Source organism: Polypterus senegalus, chromosome 16 (assembly GCF_016835505.1).
Source record: "Polypterus senegalus isolate Bchr_013 chromosome 16, ASM1683550v1, whole genome shotgun sequence".
Classification (NCBI taxonomy): Eukaryota; Metazoa; Chordata; class Cladistia; order Polypteriformes; family Polypteridae; genus Polypterus; species Polypterus senegalus.
The window spans coordinates 65,984,557-66,011,267 of NC_053169.1; the positions used below are offsets into that span (position 1 = coordinate 65,984,557).

General features: G+C 35.4%; 1 protein-coding gene across 1 annotated transcript in view; it reads right to left on the bottom strand.

Moving 5' to 3' along the window:
- The window catches only part of ccdc85a (coiled-coil domain containing 85A), a 409,546-nt gene that overhangs the window by 367,665 nt on the left and 15,170 nt on the right, over positions 1 to 26,711 (bottom strand). The window contains exon 2 of the mRNA XM_039738394.1: positions 14,887 to 15,820. Coding sequence (XP_039594328.1) covers positions 14,887 to 15,820 — 934 coding nt within the window. The remainder of the gene's footprint in view (positions 1 to 14,886; positions 15,821 to 26,711) is intronic.

Here is a 26,711-nt window from a genome sequence, read left to right on the forward strand (position 1 = left end):
CTTACTGACTCTAGGACATAAATTTGACTCTATTTGTGGATGGAGTGCTGGTAAGTTGAAGACAAATACTACTGCCTTCTCGTTACTCTCAAGGGATGCAAAAAAGAGGGATGATTTTATGACACAAAACAAATTAATTTAAAAGCTATTATTGTAACTGCAAAAATTGCTGTGATAAAATCAATCCACTTTCAAAATGTTCTTATGAAGCATCATTTCACATATACTAATAATGGCTGCCAAGTTTCCTGCTGTTTTATGCAAGTACATAAATCATTTTAGTTACAATGCACATAATTGTCTATTTTTGGGGTCAGTGTATTTTACATTAGTAGTAGAGTAGTACACTATTAAGGAAACAATTATGAAGTAAATACTGTCCTGCATCATTAACATAATATAAGTTCTTATGTAGCTTTTTGGTTTCTTTTAGAGAACAGCTAAATGTTTTCAGACAAATAAAAATTAATACTACATTTGCACTACTTTGTGAATCTGGGACATTTTCAGCTTCTGCTGTACTTACGGTAGCAGTCTGCTTGAGTACATTTTAATTGGAATATCTGTGTTTTCACTCACTCTGTCCATAGTTCACAAATGCATTTTCCATTTTTTTAACATAGAACTTCACATTTAGGTGGCAGGGTTACTCAGTGAGAATCATCAGGTTTCATTGGTCTGACTCCCACACCCAGTTGTTTTCTGTGTGAAGTTTGCATGTTCTCCTGTGTCTGCTTAACTGTTTCTCTGGGTACTCTGACTTTATTTTCACAGTTCCAAAGATGCATATGATAGTTTAACTGGTGATTTCAAATTGGCACTCTGTGGGTACGTGCTTGAATGGGCCTTGCTATATACAGTCTCCCTGTCCATTGGCTGATTTGTACTTTGTTCCCAAGGACACAATAGACTCGGGTGCCCCGCCTCTGTGAATTAGATTAAGTAGTGACACACACATGCACATGGGAGGCAGTCAATGGGCTTAAAGGAATGTGTTGATATGCCAGACCAAGGGTTGGCAGTGCACTCTAAAGCCATTTCTCATTCCTCTATAGATCCTCAGAAGGAAAGTCCACCAGACCTCACTTCCAGTTCCTCCACTGACCTCCCCTCCAGCTCCATCACTGACCTCACTTCTGGTTCTGATACAGACTTCCCATCCAGCTCCATCTCCGCCATCACTTTCAGCCCCATGGTACCAACGTCACACCTCTTACTGCTCACCCTCTATAAAACCGCCACTTAACAGCCAGATAACTCTGTCTTTGCCTTGTCTGCCCACAACACATTCTTCCAGAAGTCCTGGTTGATGACTAGGTGTTCATGGACAGCAAAGGGTTCCTCCTGGCACACCTCCCAAGTAGATCTAACCGTTGCCGTCTCTTTCTAATGGTAGAGTCATGCACTTTAACATCAAGAGTGGCAAGAACTACCAGTGATGAAATTCAGGGTTTTTTTCAGCATTTTGCTGAACTTGCTAGGGTAGCCCAGCTTGGACCAGCTGACAGTTGTTTGAAATCTTCTCCACTTACAGATGATCTTCCCAACAGTGCAATGCTTGATTTCCAATTGGTAGACAATATTTTTAAATCCCTTCTCAGACTCATAGCCATCATTTTGTTAAATTAACAAATCTTCAGGCTTGAGTTAAATGTGCATCACTTCAGTTGGCAGATAGGCAATTCAAGATTATGGAATGCTAGAGTTAAAGATTTTAACTTCTACAATAGAACTCAATTTGCAAACCGAGTTTTGCAGGTGGAGGAGTGTGCCATGAAAATATAATTTGAAAAATTATAAATTCTAAGCTTGCTGCAGGTACCATGAGTGGGCACACTAGACATTTGAACTAAATTTTTACAAGCTACTGACATTGCATTAATGCAAGCATAATACATTTAATCTTTGTCATGCACGTGTGTCAGAGGGTCAGCTTCTGGACTCACCAGAGGTACAGTAAGTGCTACCACTCCAGGACACTTTGATGGTATTGCCTCTTTTTTCACCCTCAAGTCTGAGAAAAGAGCCAATGAGGGCAGCTAACTATGCCCCTTCCAATCTAGTAACTATAAAGCACAGATGCCTCCAGAAGGGGTCATTTCATTTCGGGAAGAGTCGACCGCCAGATGGAGTTTCGACCTGACAATGTAACTGCTGTACAGAGACTTGAATTACTTTAAGCAAACGAAGTGATACTGTCTACTTTTGTTTTGTTGTTGATTGTGCCATTGTGCGCTTGTTTATTTTGTGAAATGTCTTAGTTATTAGAAGAGACAACCCGGCTTCAGATGTCTTCAGAGGACATATGTGTTCCCTCAGTTGACGACACTCTGTATTAGGCTTTGTAATCACTAATTATAGTGTTTTAGAGTTGTAATGCACTACATGTTTATCAGCACATGCAACTAAGTATTCCACAGTCTGTGCGGATAACAATATTTAAACTATAATCATATAAAGGTCGTTAAAAGAAATCTATTGCAAACTGTCTTATGCTCACATGGGGTATCAATGTGATTTTCAGATACACTATATTGCCAAAAGCATGTGGACACACCTGCAAATTATTGAGTTAAAATGTTTCAGACATATCTGTTGTTAACAGGTGCATAAAATCAAGCAAACAGCCATGCAATCTCTGTTGATAAAAACTGACCTAGGAAGAACTCTGTAACTTTAACTTTATAAATTACATTGTCATGGGATGCCACATTTTGCCACAAGTCAGTATATGAATTTTCTGCACTGCTCTGCTCAACTGTAAGTGCTATTATTGTCAAGTAGAAGTATTTAGGAGCAAAAACAACTAAGCCATAAAGCAGTAGACCACCCAGCTCACAGAGCAGAGCTGCCAAATGCTGACGCTTACAAAAATTGTCTATTCTCTGCTGTATCAACAGATCTCCAAACTTCCTGTAGAAACAGTATGAGCAGAAGCTTCATGAAATGGGTTTCCATGGCCAAGTAGGTGCATGCAAATGTAACATCACTATGTGCAAAAGTAAACATCAACAGGAGTGATGTAAAACATGCCATTATTGGTTTCTGAAGCAGTAGAAACATATTCTATGAAGTAATGAAATCATGCTTCCATATTTAGCAATTTAATGGATGAATCTGAGTTTGTCAGATGCCAGGAGAATACCTTCCAGACTGCACAGAGCCTTACTAGAAAGTTTGATGGGGGAGGAATAATGGTCTGGGGCTGTTTTTTGAGGTTTGGGCTAGGCCCGTTAGGTCCAGTAAAGGGTATTGTTAATGCTACAGATGTTTTGGGAACTTGTGAGATTCCAACTCTGTTATCTAGAAGTGTTGCATGTCTGTTGTCTAATATATTATTTGAAATAATCAGAAAAAGAAAGAATTTGAGTGTCAAGACTTTCCTCTAAGTAGTCCCAATTTGAAAAGGACTTTTGAAAAGTCAATCTTGCAGCCACCCACTCACACCTAAGACTGCACCCATCACATTTCTTTAAGTATAAAAGTTTGTAGCCATTCCCATCTGGACACAGTACATTTCAATTGTTTAGTGTCTTCACAATTGTGCTGTTATGTCATACAAACTGGAACAGTAGTTCTCCAAATACTAAAGTATATTAGTTGCATGCCCATGCATTTCCACTGTAATTTACTTATAATATTCAAACTAAAACACTGCTCATAAATCAGCTAAAAGTTGAACAGAACAGAAAACAGTTCTGTTGATGTACACTTTCTCATTTAAAACTAAAGGCTTTGATTAAATAAAGTACAATTATTGTAGTGGTCCTCCCAGCGTGGAATTTGCATGTTCTCCCCGTGTCTGCGTGGGTTTCCTCTGGGCGCTCTGGTTTCCTCCCACAGTCAGGTTAGGTGGATTGGCGATTCTAAATTGGCCCTAGTGTGTGCTTGGTGTGTGGGTGTGTTTGTGTGTGTCCTGCGGTGGGTTGGCACCCTGCCCAGGATTGATTCCTGCCTTGTGCCCTGTGTTGGCTGGGATTGGCTCCAGCAGACCCCCGTGACCCTGTGTTTGGATTCAGCGGGTTGGAAAATGGATAGATGGATTATTGTAGTGAAGAACAGAATACTCAAGTGCCTGTGAAATGCAGTCAGTGTTTATGTTTCCAGGTACCGTATCTGACTTTTAAACCAATTTCTATGCAAGTAACAAAAAATAGAATCTAGGTGCATCTAAAAATGTAATAGTATATGCAATATTTCAGATGGGCACTGAAAACGCTGAATTAGATTGATAAAAATGATATGTGAGCAAATGTACATCCATTCACTTTGAAAGGATTGGGATAAAAATATAGAGTACTGAAGGGAACTGAATAGCAATATAATGCAGAAAACACTCCATAGGTACAGATAAAATAAAAGAAAACTGATCTAACATCAAAAATGTACATCATTGTTACATACTGTAAAACACATATTCCTTTAAGTAGAACTGAAACATATTGATATAGGTAGGACCTATAATGTCAGAGGATTAAAGTGATATTTGAAATTAACACAATATAAATATATTATAACCAAATGTATTCAAAGGTTTGAGTTGCTTACTTATCAAACTACGGATGGAAAATGGAATGATGCAGAAGACGAGACACACAAAAATGCAGACTTCATATTAAAGGTATTTTTTCCTAAAATCAAATGAGCTTTAAAGGTATTGAAGGAAGCAATGTAACAAAAAAAAACTCTTGTAATTCAAAAGCATTTGGTTAATTGAAGGTTTACAGATTAAGTGCAAGCTCAAACATACCATCTGAAAAATGGCACCATGCAATTTTCTATTTTCTCGGCTTGTTAATTCTATTACTAGGTTTGATGAGCATGAGCTATACAAGCAGCAATGAGTGAAGACAGAAAAGTTTATATCGTTCATCCAGAGGCATATTCAAGCACAACCACACTCACACTGTGCCAGTTTACAGGTTCTGATTAACCTAACATGCACATGTTTGGGTTGCAAAAGGCAAGCCAGCGAACCTTTATAAATCGGACACTGACACTACGAGAATGTGCAAGCTCCACGTGCATAGCTTGGGATCTGAAACCAGTCCTGTGGAGCTGTGTAGCAGCAGTGGTAACCACTAAGTTACTGTCTCGCTTACAGGAAAGACAATTAAAGTAATGTAAAATGTTGCTGAATTTCAAAACCAAAATAGTAATTTACTGCACAATCTATACTTCTTAACAGGTAGTTTATTTATATGTTTATCTTAAAATTATGATATAATTAAAAACAGTAAGTGTGTGCTACACTAATTTAATAAATGTTCTGTCAGAGCTGTGCGAAAATTGGCAGGCTTCAAGGGCAAAATGTAAAAAATAATCAGGAGATGAATATTAACCTAAATATTGGATATTGTCGTAACCAGAAAGCCAAAAATACTGTGCGACAAGTCCAACATGTAAACATGTAGGCATCTACATCAGTGACAATCTCCCTTGGATGCTTAACACCACACAGCTGGTCAAGAGGGCTCAACAGCAGCTTTACTTTCTGAGGAGGCTGAGGAAATTTAGTATGTCGACTAAGATCCTCGGCAACTTTTACAGCTGTATTGTTGACAGCATCTTGACCAGCTGCATCACCGTGTCGTACGGCAACACTACTGCTATGGACTGCAAACGCCTGCAGAGAGTGGTAAAGACTGCTCAGAAGATCGCCAGGACTCCACTGCCCTCTCTGCAGAGCATCTACAACTGCAGAGATCCTCAGGCACCACACTCACCCCTAACATGAACTGTTCACAGTTCTACCCTCATGCAAGAGGTATAGAAGTATGAAATGCAGGATTTCCAGGCTAAAGAACTCTATCTTCCTCAAGGCCATTAGACTCCTAAATAACTGGCTGGAGTTTATAACCATGGTTCACCTCATTCTATCTATCTCACACACCTGTGTTTGACTTGTCCATCACACACCTACCTGCACATTACACTGTATACTTCTATTCTGTTCTTATACTTTATGCTGCCTTTGTTACATATTATCTATTTGCTGCTTACTATTTATGTTTATCTTTATAAGCTGGTTTGTTAACCATTGGAATTTGGTGTGGACAGCAAAGAAAGAATTTCTTTGTACAAGGAAACATGTTTCCTTACTGTGCACATAACAATAAACTTTGAACTTGATTAGAGAAAAATGTTTCAAATACTTTTTAGGTTTATTTTCAAACATAGCGTAAACCTCCCAAAATGTTTCACATTTTTTTGGTCATGAATAATAATTATTTCCCTGTTCATTAAATCTGGTGACATATTTCCCTTTAGAAAGATGTTGCTAGGGAAATTGTCAAACGTCTGTGGTGTCACCACGTATCTATTCACTGGCAGTGTTAAAAGTGAAGTGATTGCACGCACTTACAGCAAAAGCATACAAACTATAAAAGCTTTTAGTCTATATACGTGGTGTCCATCATCAAGATCAGCTGCTTTTAATTTCGCTGTCTGCTCATTTACACTTTGGTATACCACAGCTTCAGCAATGTGACAACATACTGTATACACTCTTGATTACCCTGTCACTTTGCTTTATTATGTGCTTTGGTGTGTATAGCTTTTCTCTTGTTTGCCTTTTCTGTTCATGATAAGTATGTATTTTCACTAGTCACTAAAATGACTACAAAAAAATACAAGTCACTGTCTAAAGTTATCAAAGTAGTGATTACAAATGCAGAAACATAATATACTAGAAATAAATTCAACATGAGTAAACTAAAAACCAATTAAGTGTCACAAATGAAACATATTACACAATTCTACCTTACACTTAATGTTATTAGGGAAAAGGAAACAAATTTGGATGTGAGGGAATTAAAAGCAAGACCTCAAAACAATGCACTATTATAAGGCAACCTCCTTGATAGGAGGCTGAGATGGAAAGACTTTTGATTAAGTGGATTCAGAATAAAAGTCAGAGTTATGTGCCCTTTTAGTTTATCCACCTCTAAATCCCAGGCTTTAAATCGTAATTAAGCAGCAGTATGATAAGGATGAACAATTCAGTGCATGTAAGATTTGTTTTTTGAGTTTTAAAGTTGCTTGCTGAAGCTGCATTCACTAATAATATTTAAGGCTTATGAGATTCATGGAAAAATGTCTGGATGAAGCTGCCCCCTTATCGTCTGATTTTTGTAGTAAATTATCTGAAATGTGGAAGATAACAATCTTTATAGTTCAAATCATTTTAAATATAATATTAGTCAATATGATTAATGTTTATAGTTCTATAAAACAAGCTTTAGTTTTGTTGCCTTCAGCTTTGGGCGCTATATCATATGTTGGAATGTTACCATTTCCATAAAAAGTTCTGCATCAGATGTAAAGTCGGAAACAAACCTCAATGAACAGATTAACATTGGATTGTTAATAAAAAGTTAGATGGTTGTACTTTTTGTCCATTTACAGGCTATTTTCTCATGGAGCAGAACAAGTTCTGTGCAAATCAACTGTTTGTATATTTTAGGAAAACTCAGCACACTATTGAATTCTCTTCATACCATTTAGTACCCCACACATACATATGACATTTCGCCTAGACTTTGATAATAATTGATAGTCATCAAATAACAGCAAGGTAAAGATTTTCGTTAAATGTCAAGGCTCTTATGCTCATATGGGACCAGCTACTCACCACAGGTAATTGTACTAAACAAAATGCTATAATAAGCATCCAACTAACTTGAAAGTCAAAAGCTTCTGTCTACTTTATTACCATTAGAGATGAATGGGAGTTTTGAAGATTTAATTAGAACAAGAAGATAACAATAATATATCTGTGATGTAAAAGGACAAGGTCTGCACTTAAAATCTTCCTGGCTTATATTTTATTACTATTCTATTCTTAAATAAATCAATAGTCCTAGACACTTGACCATTAAAAACTATATTAACCCCTCACTTCAACTTACTTTAAAGTATTGGACTATGAATGCTAAAATTATACAACTTTAAAAATAAACAGTGTGTTATTAATCTAATACAGTAAATTCTACCATTTCCGTAAGCTATTGTAAAATATTCTCATGACTGTCCTAAATGGAGGGAATTAGGTGGATTTGGTTACAAAACTTACAAATCAATGTTCTCCTGAAAATACATACTCTTTGCTTGAGTTTCAGTACTTTTTAAAGCTGTGTAATAAAATACTTCATCCGGAAAAATTTGGGTCAAGTGCCATATTTGAAGTACTTTGCAATCAATAAAGTTAAGGGGTTCCAGTCCTGCAAGCAATCTAAAGTGGATTGACTACAGCCCGATTGTTGTGTATGAAACCGATCGCGCTCAGATGTCCTTGCCCTTGCATCTGTGGTTTATTTCCACTTTATGATTAGTCATGTTTTTTCCTGATTACAGTAACTGCAGGGGGCTATTTTGTGCATAATGTTGAATCAAATAAAAACAAACTGGGCTTTAAATTTTACACATTTAACTAACACCATAACTGCATTTACATATCAAGTGTACACACCTCTGTATCACAGCGTAACTAAAAAGAAATGGCATAAGAAACTAAGTGACTAAACAAAGGTTATAAATATGTGTAAACACAAAGCATGCTCATAAACTGCATTCTCATTCAACTTAAGTGTATTTCTGCCAAATCAGCTATTTTATATAAGTAGAAACAAGAAAAATAACTTTAGTTTTATTTATGAATTTTGTTTGTGCAATGAAATCAAATTATATTTAGAATTTTTATAAAAGCCAATGCATTGGTAAATTGTTCAAGACCTGCTTTAAATGCAGTACTGCACTATATTATATTATATTATATTATATTATATTATCCATGGTACCTGTTAAGGATGGGTAATAGAATAATTAAAAAATATTTTCTCTCTCTTGCCCTACATGCACCTTTCCTCTGTATTTTCTTGTGTGAACGTCTCTTAATCAGCATTCCATCTCTCAAGTGCATTTCTGTAAAGCCTGCTTCTCAGATTCATCATTATTTTGGAGGTGTCTTTGTCATCTCCTGTTCAGTTTTATACTTGTTTTCTTTAAAGGTGACTCTCTCAGCATGCCCCATACTCCTTCATTCTTCTTCATGTGTACCACACTTGCACTTGCTTTTTTGTCGCCTCACCTAAGCCAAATTGACCACTAAGATTGCTCAGAAGGACTGGACACACATATTATATTATATTATATTATATTATATTATGGGCGGCACGGTGGCACATGGGTAGTGCTGCATGTTTGCATGTTCTCATTGCATTCAAGAAGATATTTTATCTTTAACGAGTCTCACATGCATCTCTAAATTTATTTAATATACAATACATCCTCCTATAAATATGTTTTCATAACCCTGGATTAGATCTTGCTTGTCAGAGATGTGCTATTTTATAACACCTGCTTCCGTTGGTCACATGCTTTGGTTACGTTATTTGCTTAAACCTTTCTGGACTACAGTCTTTATCTAGCTGTCATACAGACTCAAGAATACTATAAATCATCAGCCATTAACAGATCTTATTGGGGTAACACCAGCATTTAATGATCATTCGGTATACTACACTACTTGCTCATGCTATTATTTTTCAAAATTGCCCTCAATATAGCAATAGAAAAATGATGGCCATCACATTATTTAAAGGAAAATGAATTTATGCTAAAAGAAGCAATTTAAAAATATTCAGTATGTTTCAGCCACTAATAAATATTATTCTCAGCTAGCATTTTTTAAAGCAGCTTTTGAATAATCTGAACAGCTCTAAACTCCTCAACTATAATACAACTTCTTTTACCATTCGACCATTTATTATGATCCCCTCTCTTTTTGCTCTATTTCATTAAGTGGGGAATGGCGATTTCAATATGATTGCAGGATATGATGCTCATGAAATTGTAATGAGTTTTCTGAATTGTAATGTGTGTAATATTTAAATGGTACAATGTGCTGCTAGGATCATGGTCTATGCATTGTATGCCTTGCAACATCATTGTGTCCATCTTACTGTATATGAGATGGTGTAGCATTCTTATTATCTTGGGCTAAAATTAAAGAGAAGACTTTGTAAGATACTTGTTGATTGAACAATCAATTTAGTCCTGATTTTGGTTTTGGTTCAACTTTGTTTAATGACTTTGAGTCTGGAGTTGCCTTGTGACTTTGCCTGCTGATCTCTGTTTTTAATGTCCTGCCCTCTGCTTTATCTGACTATCCTGAATATTTCATTAAAGAAAAACCTGCAAAATCTGTCTGTGAGAACTTACATAAATGGTTTCATCAGGCTGCCACAAGGACCTAGATAAAAACATGGCAAGAACAGAGGCAAGGAAGAAACTTGCCCAAGACTACATGTCAGTTCACACAATTACTGTACATGTGCACAAACACAATTTCTAAGGCAGTTTAAAAATGTTAGATGACCCAAATGTATGGCTTCAGGAAATACAAGAAAAACTGAGATTTAAAAGAACCAAATCTGCAAAAGGAACCACAACCTCAAAGCAAACATTATTTTAAAATGCTGCAAGGTAGCAATTTTACTCAACATAACTCAACAGTATCCAACACTAATGTGTATGCCACCGGCAGCGCCATCTTCTCAGGCTTGATTGCACAGCTGTGTCATTAAGTACCACAAAATGTCTCTGCAGTCAAGAAGGTATGTACATACTGTATGGTACTGAGTGATTGCTTCCTCAAGTGCTTTTTGACTAGCATTGTACGTATTGCTAAATGGAAATATTCTGCAATCAGTGAAGTATACTGTATTTGTGAAATTCTTTTATTAAAAAGTTTCATTTTTTTTCTGTGCATGTCTCTCGATTTTTTTTCCATCCATCATCCAACCCACTATATCCCAATTACAGGGGTCTGCTGGAGCCAATCCCAGCTAACACAGGGCGCAAGGCAGGAAACACACCCTGGGCAGGGTGCGCACACTAGGAACAATTTAGAATCACCAGTGCACCTAACCTGCATGTCTTTGGAATGTGGGAGGAAACTGGAGTACCCAGAGGAAACCCACACAGACATGAGGAGAACATGCAAACTCCATGGAGGGAGGACCCAGAAAGTGAACCCGGGTCTCCCAACTGTGAGGCAGCAGCGCTACCCACTGCACCACCATGCCTCCTGATTTTTTTTCCTTTACGGTAAATTATACTTTTTCTCCTAACATTCACTCAAACTGCACCAAAGAGTCATTTAATAATTAAAATATCATTATAATGTACAGTACATCAAGTAAAATTGATTTGCAAATCAATTATATTGTACATTTGTTTGTTTGCCTTGATCATTTTAGATGTGTAGGCTTTTTCTAACAAAGCCGAGCTCTGAGATTTAGCAAAGAGACATTTTTCCTGAATGTGAGCATTTGACTCTGAGATCATCATAAAATCATCCTGAACCATACATGTAAGATAATGACATAATCTATTTTTTTCAGGAGCATTTCCCTGCATTTCACTTAAAATTCAAATGAATTTGTCCATTTTACCCAAAACCGCAACCACTTACAGCCAATCATGTCACATGCTCAGCCAGCCAGGTTTACAATAAATTAAATTTAGTTTGTTATATAAAATGCAGACCATTGAATTTGGTAAAAAGTCAGATCAATGTTTAGAGAACAACAGCTGGAAAGAGCAACATCAATGTTTAATACACATACAGTAGTTAGCAAAAACAATAGTTGAAGCCAAGGCCAATGTGAACCAAAAAACACAGCTATAACATATGGGAGTCACAAACAAAAAGAAGAATTCTAGAAAGGTTGAAGCACATAACCACTCAAAAAATTGAATTACAGTGTAGTTAAGTAGAAATGACAAGCTCAAGTTATGTTATGTTGTGTTTCACAAGAAAAAGACAAATACAAGTAAGCGTCAAGCGGCACTGCATTCTAATAGAGCCATGACTGGGTGCTTAAACCTGCAAAGGAAATGACCAGCATTTGTGAATTTGTGTCTTGATCTTGAACAAAATCTTTTCTTTTTCATTTAAAGCTTTCAAGCAGGTGACAGTTTAAAAATCAAAAATCAATTGTGGTGGCTCTAAGGCTAAGGATCTGTGCTGATATCCAGAAGGTTGCCAGTTTGAATCCCAGTTGCTGCTAAAGGTGATCCTACTCTGCTGGCCCTTTGAGCAAGACTGTTAACCTGCAATTACTCCACGGTGCTGTACAATGGCTGACCATGCGCTCTGACCCCAAGGGGTATTCAAAAACTACTAATATCCCAATACAAGAAATTGTATAAGATGAAATAAAGATCAAAAAACACCTTCAAAGCTTGTACTAAATGCTATATATGTTACCACTTAAAAATGTAATAATGTGTTTTTGCAATTCAAACCTAACTTTTAAACTCTTAAAATACTGTGTAGATAAATAAAGTTAAGAATGTTTATCTGTGTGTCTGGGAATCACTCGAGTACAGCTCAACTGATTTTCATGAAATTTACTATGTACTGTATGTTCATCTTAGTTCCTGTCTCAGTACAGACTACTTTTTCTGCCCCAAGTCTACTGGGTGTGTGCCTGATAGCAGCTTCTTTCATAACAACACAGTATTTTCTTGCATTTTCATTCCCAAATTAAGGATGCATGTAAACAGTTTATCGTGAAAATTTAGCGATAAATTACAGGTAGGCATGCTTAAACAATACTGTATGCATTACCTCAGTACTACCCACTGGGGCAAACTCATGGACTTTGACAAGTAAACATTTTCACTGAGGGTACATCTTACTTGAGCTAGCCATTCATGTTCGGTGAAATAAAGTCAGTATGTTTTGCTATTTCTACTTCCATTTTTTATTAGTTTTCAAATAATATGCCTTCTAGAAAGAGAACCAATTTAAATCCAAGATCTGCCAATGCCAGAAGAAAGTGTTTGATGGGGGATTCTGAAAGTCAAGAACAGCAAAACAATTGGTTGAAACTGTAGATTGAAAGTTATATCTCTTTGCAGCCACATAATAGATGCTGAAATATTAACAGGTGACGGAACAGGTCATACTGCTTTCATCCTAAGAATACCTTTGATTCCCAATAATTTTCCATTCTCTTTTAAATGTCTACAGTTTGTTATTTGCGTTTACTTTGTTATGATCTTAAACAAATCACAAGGTAAGACAATGAAAATTACAGACACTGATATAAGAATGGATTGTTTCTCTCATGTGCAGCTTTATGTTGCTTGCTCATAAATGACGTCAAATGAAATACAACAAAAAATGTTGTTTATAGAGACACAATCACTTGATATTTGTTCACTTTAGATGAACTTTATATAATTTATTATTTCCATTTAATTGTAATACTTCTGTAAACATAATATTGATATGTATTATAAAGTGAAATAAGTGTTTATTTTCTTTAACATTTTGTTTATTCTTCTACAGATTTGAAGTAGTAATCTACCCATCATAGATGGGTAATTCGGCTAGTATTTGATTTTTTAATTGTGCTTGTTAATTGTGCTTGTGGAAGAGAGTCAGGGTGCCACAGCACAGGAGTCAGTTCTGCTGACTTAGAGCTTCAAGGACCCAGGGTTCATTCCCAGCCAGGTCAGAGAACTGTAGAATGTTTGCGTTCTCTTCATGTCTGCATCAATTTTCTCCATGTACTTTGGTCTCCGCAATCATTTTAAAGATGTGAATGTTAGCTTCAGTAATGATTCAAAAGTGGCGTAGGGAAAGTGGATGTAGAGTGAGCTGCATGATGCACTAACATCCTGTCTAGGGCTGTCCCCTGACAACTCCTAATTGTGCCAGAAAATCATATGATGAAAACAATATGTTCAAATAATTGATAGAGGGGTAGCTAATTTAATTTGTTTTTGTTTTTTTATTAATAATTTACATTTCTTTTATAACTGAAAATACTCTTATTGCTTACAGTATAAAACATTCTATATGTTCTAAAATGTCTCAAAGGTGTTGATTCCTAAAACCATTGTCTTTACAATAGGATGTCTAAACAGACCTGTCACTAAAAGTTCAGATTTAAGTTGTAATCAAATATTTTTGCCTGCTGTTTAACAAACAGATTCAAGTGATTAGTGCAATTTTTTTCAACTCATGCCTACATCATATAATGTTTCAAATTGTGCTTATATTTTAAATACACAAATATTTTTGTCCTGTCTTTTTCAAATCAGAAAAACACATGCAAGGTTAAAGATACTGAACGTGTACCGAATACTGAATTAGGATCAGACGCATTGTAAAATATTTTTTACTTGTTATTTTTACCTTCATTACTTCAGTGAAAAGCATGTGATTTAACTCTCCATTCCAATATCACTTCACGTACAATCAAAACAGAAAGAAATATCAAAACAATAAAACACTGTCAAAACTACTTCCTTTTTCCTAATTTTTATGAATTATTTATTTAAGACCATGCAGAGTAGAGAAAAATCATCAAAAAACAGCATGAGTACATGAACTATGTCAAAATCTGCATTATGCCTCAGGCTCTCAACAAGTGTCCAGCATGGCCAGCATCACAACAATGCAATCTTTTTAGATCCTCAATCAGTTACAATTGCAAATTCAACCACAAATATAAGAAATGTTGTTTAATAGTTTCTTTTCATACAAAATCACTACAAAACCAAATAACATGCTCCTAAGAAAACAAACTGTTGACAGCGATCAGCCCTGTGATGAGTGATTTTCCGTATCTTACAGTACATTTAAACTAATGCTAAACTAACTAGGAAAATACAGACATTGCAAACCACCACCTCATGCATATTCAGCAATGACTTTGTCTTACCCATGTCTAGTGAATATTACCTTACTATCAAAAAATAACTGATCAAGCCCTTTAGGGTTTTAAAAGAATCTGCCAGTGTTGTTTTTTACTTATTTATAGACTAGGCTATGTAAATTAGGTTTCAGGAGGTTAGGCAACCCACCATTCATTCCGTTGTATATACTCCGGTGATGAGGTGATATTTCATCTGTGGCTTGCCTTCTCTGCATCCCATCTCTACTTGCACTCCCTCCAGGGTGTTTGTGGTGCTCTGGACTTCCAGTAAACTGATGTTTGAGCTGTTCTGGGCTTGTCCCCCTGGGTTTTGGTAGATGCTCCTGACTAGCAGTTAATGACTTTTTTTGAAGGAGTTCAGAGCTGACATTGTTGAGTTTTTGATGTTCTGAGCTAGCACTGCCCCTGCGCTTCTGGAAATGCTCTGGACTGCCACTGCCACTTACAAGATGCTTCTGCAGATTTTCAGAGCTAGCACCAGGCTGTTTTTGGTGTTCAGGGCTTCCTTTTCCCAAAACCTTATTCTGTTCAGGACTTGCTCCTCTCAGATGCTTCGGGTCAGTACTTCCACTACATTTGGCCTTGGGAGGGTACTCTGGGCTTCCACTTCTATGCTTTTCCGAACTGTTCTCATTTCTTGATCTCTGTAGGTGTTCAGGACTGCCTGTACTGATATGTTTATGATGATGATGATCAGGGCTATCTGTGCTACCAGTGCTGGAGGTACTACTGCCATCACCCACATCTCTCAGCAGGCTTGTACCAGCAGCAGATATCTGACCTAGGCTGTTTTGGCTATCTATTGAGTTCCGACTACCTGCACCACCACTCTTGTCTTCATCAAGCATTAAACAAAGCTCCTTCAGCTCCAGGTTTTCCTTTATTACTTCTTCTTGTTTTACCTCAAGCTCCTTCAGTTTTTGCAAATACAAGGTCACTTCCTTTCGCATCACACTAGCACTATAGCGGCCTAGTCTCTGCCACTCTCGTGACACTTTTTTTCCTTTTTGTCTGTCATCATCCAAGAAACAACACAGGTCTCTGAGCTCTTGGTTATCTTCTTGCAGCTTCTGGTTTATGTCCTAAATGTCACAAAAAATAAGAAGGAATAAAGAAGAGTTATATTTAATCTAACATATTGTAATAACATTTTACAAAATTGTATTAACTTTATTTAAAATCCAGTTTAGCATTTTATTACTGTATTACTCATTAGTGTATGATGGTCACTATCAGGGCCGGCGCCACCTTTAAGGCTGTCCAGAACTTCATATCTGAGAGTAAAATTGTTGCCCTAGTCATGACAAAGATATATTGAATAATATTTATAACATTAAATAAGCAAAGAGGCAAAGAGAGGCCTAGATTTCCAAAATTCTACAGCTTCAGGGATTCTGAAGTATTCAGTGTGATGTATACAAAAAAAGAGCAAAAACAGTACACAAAAAATGAAAGAGAACAGTTGATAATGTGGAAAAGTACTTGTATATGACGTTTCTTTTTATGGTTTACACATCCTAGCTACATAGTTTTCACATTTGTATGTTTGTATAATCAGAAATCTGATATCACAGTAACAGTCATTAGCAAGAATTAACCCGCCCTAACAGATGATCTTTCTAGAAAAGAGTTTATGTTACTAACTCACTCATTTTGTTTTAAGAATTACTTACAATGCTTTAAAATCACTTCAGTTTTTCTGTATCATCTCCTGACTCAATGGCACAAGAAAACCCCTACATATGATATAACATTTGCTTCTATTTGATGTCTAGTTATTTAAGACATCAAGCTTTTTGGAGTTCCCCCATATTTTTGATCCTCTAGATCTGAAAATACCTTATTTTAGCCAATTTCTGGACCGTGTTTTGTGCCAGAAATTATACCTTAATGGTAAAGAGTAAACCAATAGTTGTGTTCAGCAAAAATAATCAAAAGGACTTGAAGTTGTGCATTCACCTCTTATGGTGTTAAACTTATTCCTTTTCACAAAATGTTGAAAAAATGTGAATTAGTAATATAGGTATGTGTAGTGTTACTTTGTTGCTATTTTGAGGTTGCTGACCATTAGTATTATTGATATTTGATTCTTTACCAATGGTCCTAGTCCTCCAAGGGCCACTCCTAGAATATTAAAAATAACAAATTGCAAACATAAGCATGTAGGGTGATGTTTTAGATCATTTCAAGGTCAATGATTATACAAATGTATTATTTTTAATCCTTTACCAGAGATCTAGCCCTTTCTGTGGACCTTTAACAGAGAGAAAAATGACAAATTTCCATCATGATCAAAAATATTTAGACTTTATATATGTAAATTAAAGCACACATTTTAATATTTTTAGAATATGACATGTGTGCTTGTTTGTTATCTGCGTTTACCTCATGAAATAAATCATCATATTTCTTATAAACACAGTGGATTATGGTGGCTTATTAACATTAAACTAACATTTTATTCTACTTAAGCAAATACTTGAAGTATGTAGATTTTTACATTTTAAGATTGGCTACTACAGACAGAGAAAAAGAATGTCCATCCATCCATCCATTCATCCTCTTCCACTTATCCGAGGTCAGAAAAAGAATGTTAACAGTTTAATTTAACAAGCTTAATTATTTAAGTGAGATTTATGGTGGATAATTCCTAACACTCAATCAACCTATAGTTCTTATAATTATTTAAAGCTATTTTGGTCAGTAACACATTTTTCTAAGTTTTATATCATTTTATAATAAAAAAAGCCCAAATTGTTTGTTGTAAAAAGAAAATAGACTGAGAATTGACAACTTACCCTAGTATCTATTTCAGAAATAGGCTGGTAAATTTCTTATATCTTATAGCATATTTCAAATAAAAATCTCAATTTAATTTATTTTCCTAGTTTATTGTTTTATTATTACTTCTATATTAATCACAACTCCTAATTCAGAATATTTTTTGATTTGATTAAATCAGAAAAACTCAAAATTGTATGTAATGGAAATTATTAGAGAGGTATCTACTAAATGCTTTATGTTTTATCTTAATAATTAACTTTAGTCAATGTTATGTTTTCACAGTCTTATACATTTCCATTAACACTATTATTAAACAAGGTATTAGATAATGCTGTGCATATATTAGTTCAAGAAAGTCAGAATGTGATAAAAGAATAAATATATTTTGCTGTTCATCATAATCTGGCATTAGTAATTTATTACTAAAACACCAAGCTACAAAATGACAGATAACAATACCTATCTTTACCATCTGCTAACACCATTTCCTAGGTTGAGTATTTCAAGCACACCATTATTTTTTCCTCTTTCTTTCCTGAATCATGTCATTGGTCCTGAACATTGCCTGAGCTTTTAAGTAGGTAGCAACAGGGATGCATTAGTCTAGTCAACACTAAGTATGCTGGCATATTAAAGTACAGACTTGTCCATTGCACTGTTCATTAGCTCTAATATAATCATTTTTACTGTCTTAGTATAGCACAAAAAACAAAAAAAAAGCTTTTATAATGCATGAAGCATTTTAGGGAGCAGTTAGTATCATAATATCAATGATGCTCCATAAGCAGATTGTCTGGTTAATTAAAATCTTATTCAGTGCAGCCTTAATGACTTTCCAGCAGCATGTTAATGGTGTGGTGAAGAAGGCCATGACTCACCTGTACCCATTAGTTGTGCTTTATTAGAGAAAAATTAAATGGTGAGGCAGCTGTGCACTTACAAAAGCAGCTTAAAACTAAAATAATTGCATTTACCCATACACATGAACACACACATATATACATTGTATATGCTACAGGATTAAATGGGGGATCATTAGCATATAACAAATAACAAAATTCTCACAGGATGGCATACATTCAGAAAACTGAATCAGTGGCTCTTGTAATTATAAGAAACGAAGACAAGCATAAAATTTAAGACAAATGTTATGTTAATTGAATCTACGTTTAAAACTATTCCATATGAAAAATTCTGAATTGCTGTTTTCTAAACTTTATCAAATTTCATCTTCACTAAAACCTGAGCATACATCTTTGCACTCAGACCCACCTCTTATTGTATTCCCATAATGACATCCTCCTTTTCAAAGAAAAACATTGAAGACTTTCTTGTCCAATTGCAGTAGAAAGAATAAGCAGAAGGACAGAAACCATGGAGGAATTACAGTCTAAAGTCTTCGGTTGTGAGATGTGCAAACCAACATATCAGTTCATCAAGGAAGCCGCACTATAGAGTTCTCTTACAACTGTTGTTCACATCTATTTTTTTAATCTCAAAGTTTTCCTTCGAATATTTCATCCCATTACAAATACAATCAGGAAGATACCATCTGTTCCCCTAGACCAGGCTTCTGTGTCTCCAAATAAGAGTCAAGAAAATGTTCCCTTACCTGTGGTTTTACAGGGCTGGTCTTATTTGTCTACCTTTGATCCATTTAGGAAGGTCATGTAAGCACTCTTCACTGTAACCACTCAGCATATCCCATACTTTTCTGGGCCTTCTCTGTTTGCCAACTTTGTGAATGGAATGTGATGGGATTTTTATTATGAAGGAAACTGTCAGTACAGAAGAGGGAAGTGGATAGTCCATTATGAGACATCCAAACTGAAAAAGAAGGGAAAACCTTTCCAATTCAACAGACAGAGCAAGACAGAGATACTAGAGGGACAATAAACCTTATCAAGATTTTAAGAATCCTAATGAGGAAATTCCACCATCCCGGAATGACTCAGAATGGCTGTTAACATACCATAGATTGAAGGAACCTGACCTCAAAAGAGAAAGAAAGAGAATGGGACAGATTAGCTACAGAGTGCAGACTGTTCAGTCTTACCAATGAAAACTGTGACCAAGCTGTCACATTTTGGAAAGTAAGAGAGAAACATGGTGGGAGGAAGATAAAGAAATCTGGCTATAGGCCAGGTGTCTAGGTGGCATATGGTCCTAGAGTGGAACAGAGATAAGCATCTTGTTCCATTAAGAGAACAGGCACCACGAGAGTTGCCTTAGAGACATGGCAATTCAATTAATCTTGAGATATTTTGTCATACTATGCATTCAGTATTTGGACAAGAAGTTAATTAGATTTCTAAAGGCATACAGCTCCAGTGTTTATAGGTTACATAAGCCATATCATAACCACCCTATTTAAAGGATTAGGTGGCATGCTTTGAAATTTCTAAAATATATTTTTTTTCTACACGCCTTTTCTTTAAATCGGTTTCATAGAAATTTAACATTCTCTCTATTGTATACAAAATTTTATTCCAAAACTATCTGTGTAATTTGAGCAAAATTCAACCTAACCTTTTTACATTTGGTAATCTTATACTACCTTTATAATTTTCCTTTTACAGTCTTCAATAGATTATGACTCTTTCATCTCTGCAATGTGGAGGTTATAGATAATTGAGGAGACATATGTTTACAGTTTTTCTTTACATCCTATAATCATTTTTTTATCACCAGCTATGGATTTTTTGTGATACATGGTTGTTAACATTTTAAAAGAATATCAGTGGCCTCTTTGGTTTTGAAGTATTGCAAATTGTTATACCATTGGTATTAAACCTCTCACCATTTTTCTTTTTTTATTAAATTACATTAGAACTACATCTGGTCCTGTATATCACTGAGACAAATAAAACATGTAATCATGATTCACACTAAAACACTATTCCTCACCGTGAACAAAGAGCAGCTTACTAATAAAATGAGAAAAAAGAGAAGAGGGAGGCACATTGTATTATAGAACCATGTATTAATGAAAATGATGGGAGTTTAGCAGAAACAGAAAATTTAAATTAACATTAATACAATATGCCACATTCTAAAGAAGCTCTGCACTGTTCCACATAAAGAAAATTGCTTTTTACCTAGTTTTGGATAATTTAAATTAGAACTAAATTGAACTGAATTAAGGAAATCATGTTAGGATTCCTCCACTTGAGGAGAATCAGCTGACACAATAACAGTGTAGGGTAAGAAATAATAGTCAGTTTATCACTAGATAATTTAAGATCATCTGAAATAACTTCAAACACTAAGAGAATATGTAATGATTGTACACCATACACTATCTGATAGAAAAGAAAAAATCTTTTCCCAGAATGGCTTGAAGTTCTGAACATCCCAAATCATATTCTTGTGCAAAGCTGAAGCTACCACGCATCAAAAACATAAATGATACATTTTTGTTATTTTCAATTTGGAAACATGTATGCAGTAGGCCATTTTTAGCTGGATGAATGCATGTTTTGAACAAATTAAAAAAGAATGAATGTTATGAATTATCAAGTTCAACGTCTTGCCTGAGATAGTGATAGACTGTTTTCTTTCCCGGCATTACTGAAGGTGGTCTAGGGGCATGGTCTGTGACAATGTTTGATAAAGTCTAAAAATGCTGAAAATATTTTTTTTCATTTCCTGATAAAATATTTTCAAGTATGAGAACTGCAGATGGATTAGGGAAGGGATTGGGGAAAATTCTTTTTAACAAAGTTCCAACTTACTCATAAAAAATAAGTATGTTTTATAGGAATTCCATATTTATAACTAAGCTGATCAAAAGATTCAAATATACAGTAGATTCAGAAAGTATTTAGACCCCTCTACTTTTTGCATACTTTATTGCATCGTAGATTAAATTTTAAATGGATAAAAACACAATTTTTGCCCATCGATCTGCACTGGATAACCCATAATCACAAAGTGAAAACATGTTTTCAGAAAGTTTTGTAAATGTATTACTGTTGAAAAACTGAAATGTATAATTCCTGTATTCAGATTCTTTGCTGTGGCACTAAAGATTGTGCTCAAATGCATCCATTGATATGTGTCTAAATCTAAATTGGAGTTCACCTGTGAAAAATTGAATTGACATAATTTAGAACAACACACATGCACCTTTGCATATAAGGTCTCACAATTCACACTCTGTCAGGTCTCCATGTAGTCCAAGTAACACTCTGTAGACCTCTGCAATACTATAAAACATTGAGAAAAGAAAGTCTTGATTCTCAAGTTTAGCCATGGGAGACCTGTGAATGAGGGTTTATATTTCAGCTTCATTAACCGTGTGGCTTTCTTATTTTAATTGATCTCACCATTTAGTGAGATGTACGTTTTATTCTCTTAATCAAACAACTTCTGAAATATTTGTATTTTTGCCATTTTTTTTACTTATGTTTCCTTTGACATTTTCTTTATACTTCACCTTTTTCTTTACAGTTTGCTGTTATAATTATAGGATTGGGACGTTTGACACACAAGCATCAAAATGCGCGTTTCAAGCTTATATCAAATTCCCATTATTGTGTAACTAATGATGTTCAAAGCTTCACATGTCATTGAAACACCAAGAACAGTCTGACTACTCAACTGCTTTGTAGTTCTCTGCTAAAGCACATGTTACTAATGAAAATGTGAAACTACCATTTGTATTTTATATAGAAATGATATTGAGTTAAATATAGAATCCTAGCATCGAAAAAATAATCAAAAGTGTAGAAATATTTAATCTTGTTATCTGAGTACATCATGATTATCATAACATTTTTTTGCAACTAATCAGATAGGAACCATGTAATCAACAAAGGGTTGTATACATGCTTGCTCCACTGTCTCATGCCCATGGCTGCTGTGACTTCTGTAAACTAGAAGACGCTACTATTTTCAAAGCTCCGAAACTTTGATTCTTTTTCCAGCGCAATCAGGAAGAAGTCTCAAAAGCTTCATAGGGCTTTGTCCACCTGTCATAACTTAATTGCATTCAAATGCTGACAACACTGAATGCTTAACAAGTAGTCAAGTAAATGTGACAGTGAACTAAATTTTATCATTCTGTTTTTTAGTGATAAAATTTTTATTAAGTAAAGACAAATTGACAAGATATTTTAATAAACAGACATAGCATACAAAGTAACCCAACCCACGCACTTCCATCCTCTCCCACCCAGCCTGAGCCAAGCGATAAGAAGTAAAATAAATAAATAAAGAGTTACAAACCAAGATTTACACAATTGAGCTGCAGTAGACCAGAATTCAATTACATTACTGTAAGCACCAATAATCTGTGCTGCAGACAACAATAGATGTATTAAGTTGTAGAAGGAGGACTGCCAGTTGTCAAAAGTGACGCATTCAGGTGCCTTCCAGTAGGAGGCAATAATTAGCCTGGCTTCCAGGGTACCCAGACAGAATAGCTTGCGTTCAGAGAGTTTGTGAGGAACTCTAAAAATGTTTTTGGAATTTGGTAAAAAAAATTATAAATATTAAGTAAGCAAGATTTTCTTTTCCAACTGACATCACCTTCATGTTTTATAAATGTAGATACTGTAGATAGATAGATCTTTAATTGTCCCCAGGAGAAACTTTCACTTTTTACAAAAACTCATTAAATAAATAAACACACACACACACAAAAAAACAAACAAACACTATAGTCTGAACACACACCAGAATGACTAAAAATAAAGAAAACATAATAAAATTGGAAGTCAAACTAACAGTGAGATACTATAAAGGTGTATTGCCATTGGTATAAAGGAGCAACAATTGCATATATTGATACACTTCTGCCGAGTAATTTGTTTGCTGAGTTGTTAGTGTGTCAGAGAGAGGATGTACAGCATTGTTTATCATGGCACTCACTTTTGTTTTAATTCTGTCCTTCACTACTACCTCCTGGGAGTTGACAGTACACCATTTAACTATGCCTGCTTTTTAAACCAGTTTGTTCATTCAGTGGGCACAGGCCTGGCACTCTGTGGCATAGAATATCACACTAGCATTCACAGAGTTATATAATATGTGAAGGATGTCATTATCCACATTAAACAAACACAATCTCCTAAAAAAGTGTGTTCTACCCTTTCTCTTATTGTAAGACCAGTCCCTCTTGTCACTGATATGGACCTATTGGAGGAAATTGGAATCTCCAAATGAAATCCATGTGAATAATATGGTAACATTCAATTCTGTTCAATTCAATTTATTCTTCTTTTAAATGTACACCCAAGTGTGATCCAGGTTCAATAAATACACACTTTTTATATAAATATATATTTTAGACATGCAAACTCCACCCCAGAAACTCCCAGCATGCCACATTATATTATAGTCATACAATCATGCTACAAGTCCAATAGCTATCTTCTATAGACTATGAAAATCAAAGTAAAACTAAACAGTTCATTACAATCTGAATTGTTTCTTATGATCAAAGAGCAGAGTTATAGACTTTAGAAGGATAAAAAGACACAAAAAAGTCCTACACAGGTAACTCTGTGAAGGATTTTCTTGAGTATAATTGGCCCTGGTGCTACACTTGGTTTAGGATAAACCCTACATATCTTTTAAGACTTTTACACTGTAGGCCACCTAGCACATTTGACAGTATTGAACTATCTCTTCTTAGTAAGGGACTGAAGAATTTGTTTGTTACAAGGAATTAACATTCAATTAACTTTTTCTTCCAATACACACATCTTAAAGTTATCCTTTCACTGGCAAGACACAAGGGATGCCAGGAATGCTTCATGCCTGTTAACCTTTCAGCAAATATGGTAGTTCTTGCAAACACGGTTTTATGTTTTCAGCAGAGGTGGGGTAGCTTTACAGCATGTTAACAAGGCACATTAGAATTAAATGTAAACACAACAAATTGCCAGAACTTCTCTATTTAATATCAATCCATGTTTCCATAGTAGTAGTATTGCCATGTGTACAAAGTTCAGTGAATTTTGCACTTGAATATTTTCACCTCATTAAGATAATCAGATATGCATCTATCCTTCTATATAAAAGCGGTCGGGATTGTCCTTCCGTCCCGTGAGTGCTACGCAGGCGCGGAGTTTCACACAGCGCCGTCCATTTTGCAATGCGATGGGATTTGTAGTTTCGTTTTTCCAGGTAAAAGATGATTTTCTACTCCAGACTATGCGATATCTTCTTCTTCTTTCTTACTATATAAAAGCGGTCGGGATTGTCCTTCCGTCCCATGAGTGGAAAGCGCAGCGTTATTCCGCTTATCACAGACTTACTACTTGCAGCTTGCGGTACGAAGTGACATGATGTGAGCAGAGTTCTGGTGCTCCCATCGTTCCCTTGCTTTTGTGCGCGATGCGCTGGAAAAATAGACAAAATTATGTCTTTGGAAATAATTAATGTTGATGGAGTACAAATGCCTCACCGTGTAGTAAATATCAGGGAGTTTCAAAAGGGCGACCTCAATATAGAAAAAAAGTTTAAATTTCATCACAAAAATAACAGAAACTACGAGTATTAAAGTAATACCGCTCAAATGCAATATAACCAAATTAATGAGTTTGTATAAAATATCAAATTGATCTACATATTGAATTGCCTTAAGAAGTGGTCAGCTTAAGTGGTTGCCTTAAAAGGTGGGTGAGCCTAGTTTAAAAATAAGCATTTCAGCATACATCAAAAACAATAGGATGTAGTTCTTTAAACTAATGTTTTTTGTATATAGTATCTAATATTTAACCACTTATATGAACCTTGAGCACTTGATATACAAAAGAGTGATATCTAAGATATGCAAATATTGTACATTGCACATGATAATAAAATAAAAAGCAAAACAAAAATTGGCAGACATTAATAAATTAATGACACCACCTCTTTGATTTAATAATGTAAAAAGACATAATATTTGCAACTCCTGAATTACTTCATACAGTCTTCGTCAATCTTCCCAAAAACATAATCTAGTTATGTCTAAAAATTGCAAAAGATTAAGTTTAAAACAGCCAAAAGAGATGGGCTAAAAGTACTTGAAAAAGTTTCTGATGAATGTGTTTGTTACTTCAATTCACATTCACACAACTTTTTATATAGTTACATTCAATATGCAGTTATAACAGTGGTTCTCAACCTGTGGGGCGAGCCCCCCTAGGGGGGCACGAAGTAACAAAAAGGGGGGCATGAAGATGTGAAAAAAAGAAAACAAGAATCAAAAATATGAAAAAAAAACCATCTGTTGAAACCAAAACAAATGAACTTAAACTACATTCTGATACTAGAACAATAAATATAGAGTTAAAAAATGTCGATAAAAGTTAAGTAGGTATAATAAAATATGCATCTACATTTCAAAAAAATGTTAGGGGGGGCACGATTAAAACTGTTATGAAAACTCTGGTCGCAAATACTTAAAGGTTGAGAAACGCTGAGTTATAAATCTAAAATAAAGCACCTATGAAAGCATTTTGCAATCTTCAAATTGAACTCTGTTCAAGAGTAATACTTCCTTTCACTTGTAATACTATCTAATATAATTATTGCATTATTACCCTGGAAGGTACAGTGGTGATGGGTACTGTGGCTACTGCCATTCAACCTATGCCCTTTTGTCTATATCAGGGGTCTCCAACACGTCGCTCGCAAGCTACTAGTAGCTTACACCCACTTTCCAAGTAGCTCACCAAAGGGTTAATGAATCTATACTAATAAAAGGCAAAGCCCTCACTCACTCACTCACTCACTCACTCACTCACTCACTCATCACTAATTCTCCAACTTCCCGTGTAGGTAGAAGGCTGAAATTTGGCAGGCTCATTCCTTACAGCTTACTTACAAAAGTTGGGCAGGTTTCATTTCGAAATTCTATGCCTAATGGTCATAACTGGAAGGTATTTTTCTCCATTAACTGTAATGGAGTTGAGCTGGAATGATGTGGGGGGCGGAGTTTCGTGTGACATCATCACGCCTCTCACGTAATCACGTGAACTGACTGTCAACGCAGTGCGTAGAAAACCAGGAAGACCTCCAAAAAGCGCTTACGAAAACATGCATTATATAATTGAGAAGGCAGCAAAACAATAAGCGAGCGAGTGACATATACTACCATATTCATGACTGCTGCTACCTCGGAAAGAAAGCAAGGTGTAAACCTAAACTTTAAATTAAGTTCATAGACAGGCTACCGCTGGCGTTTCACATGCC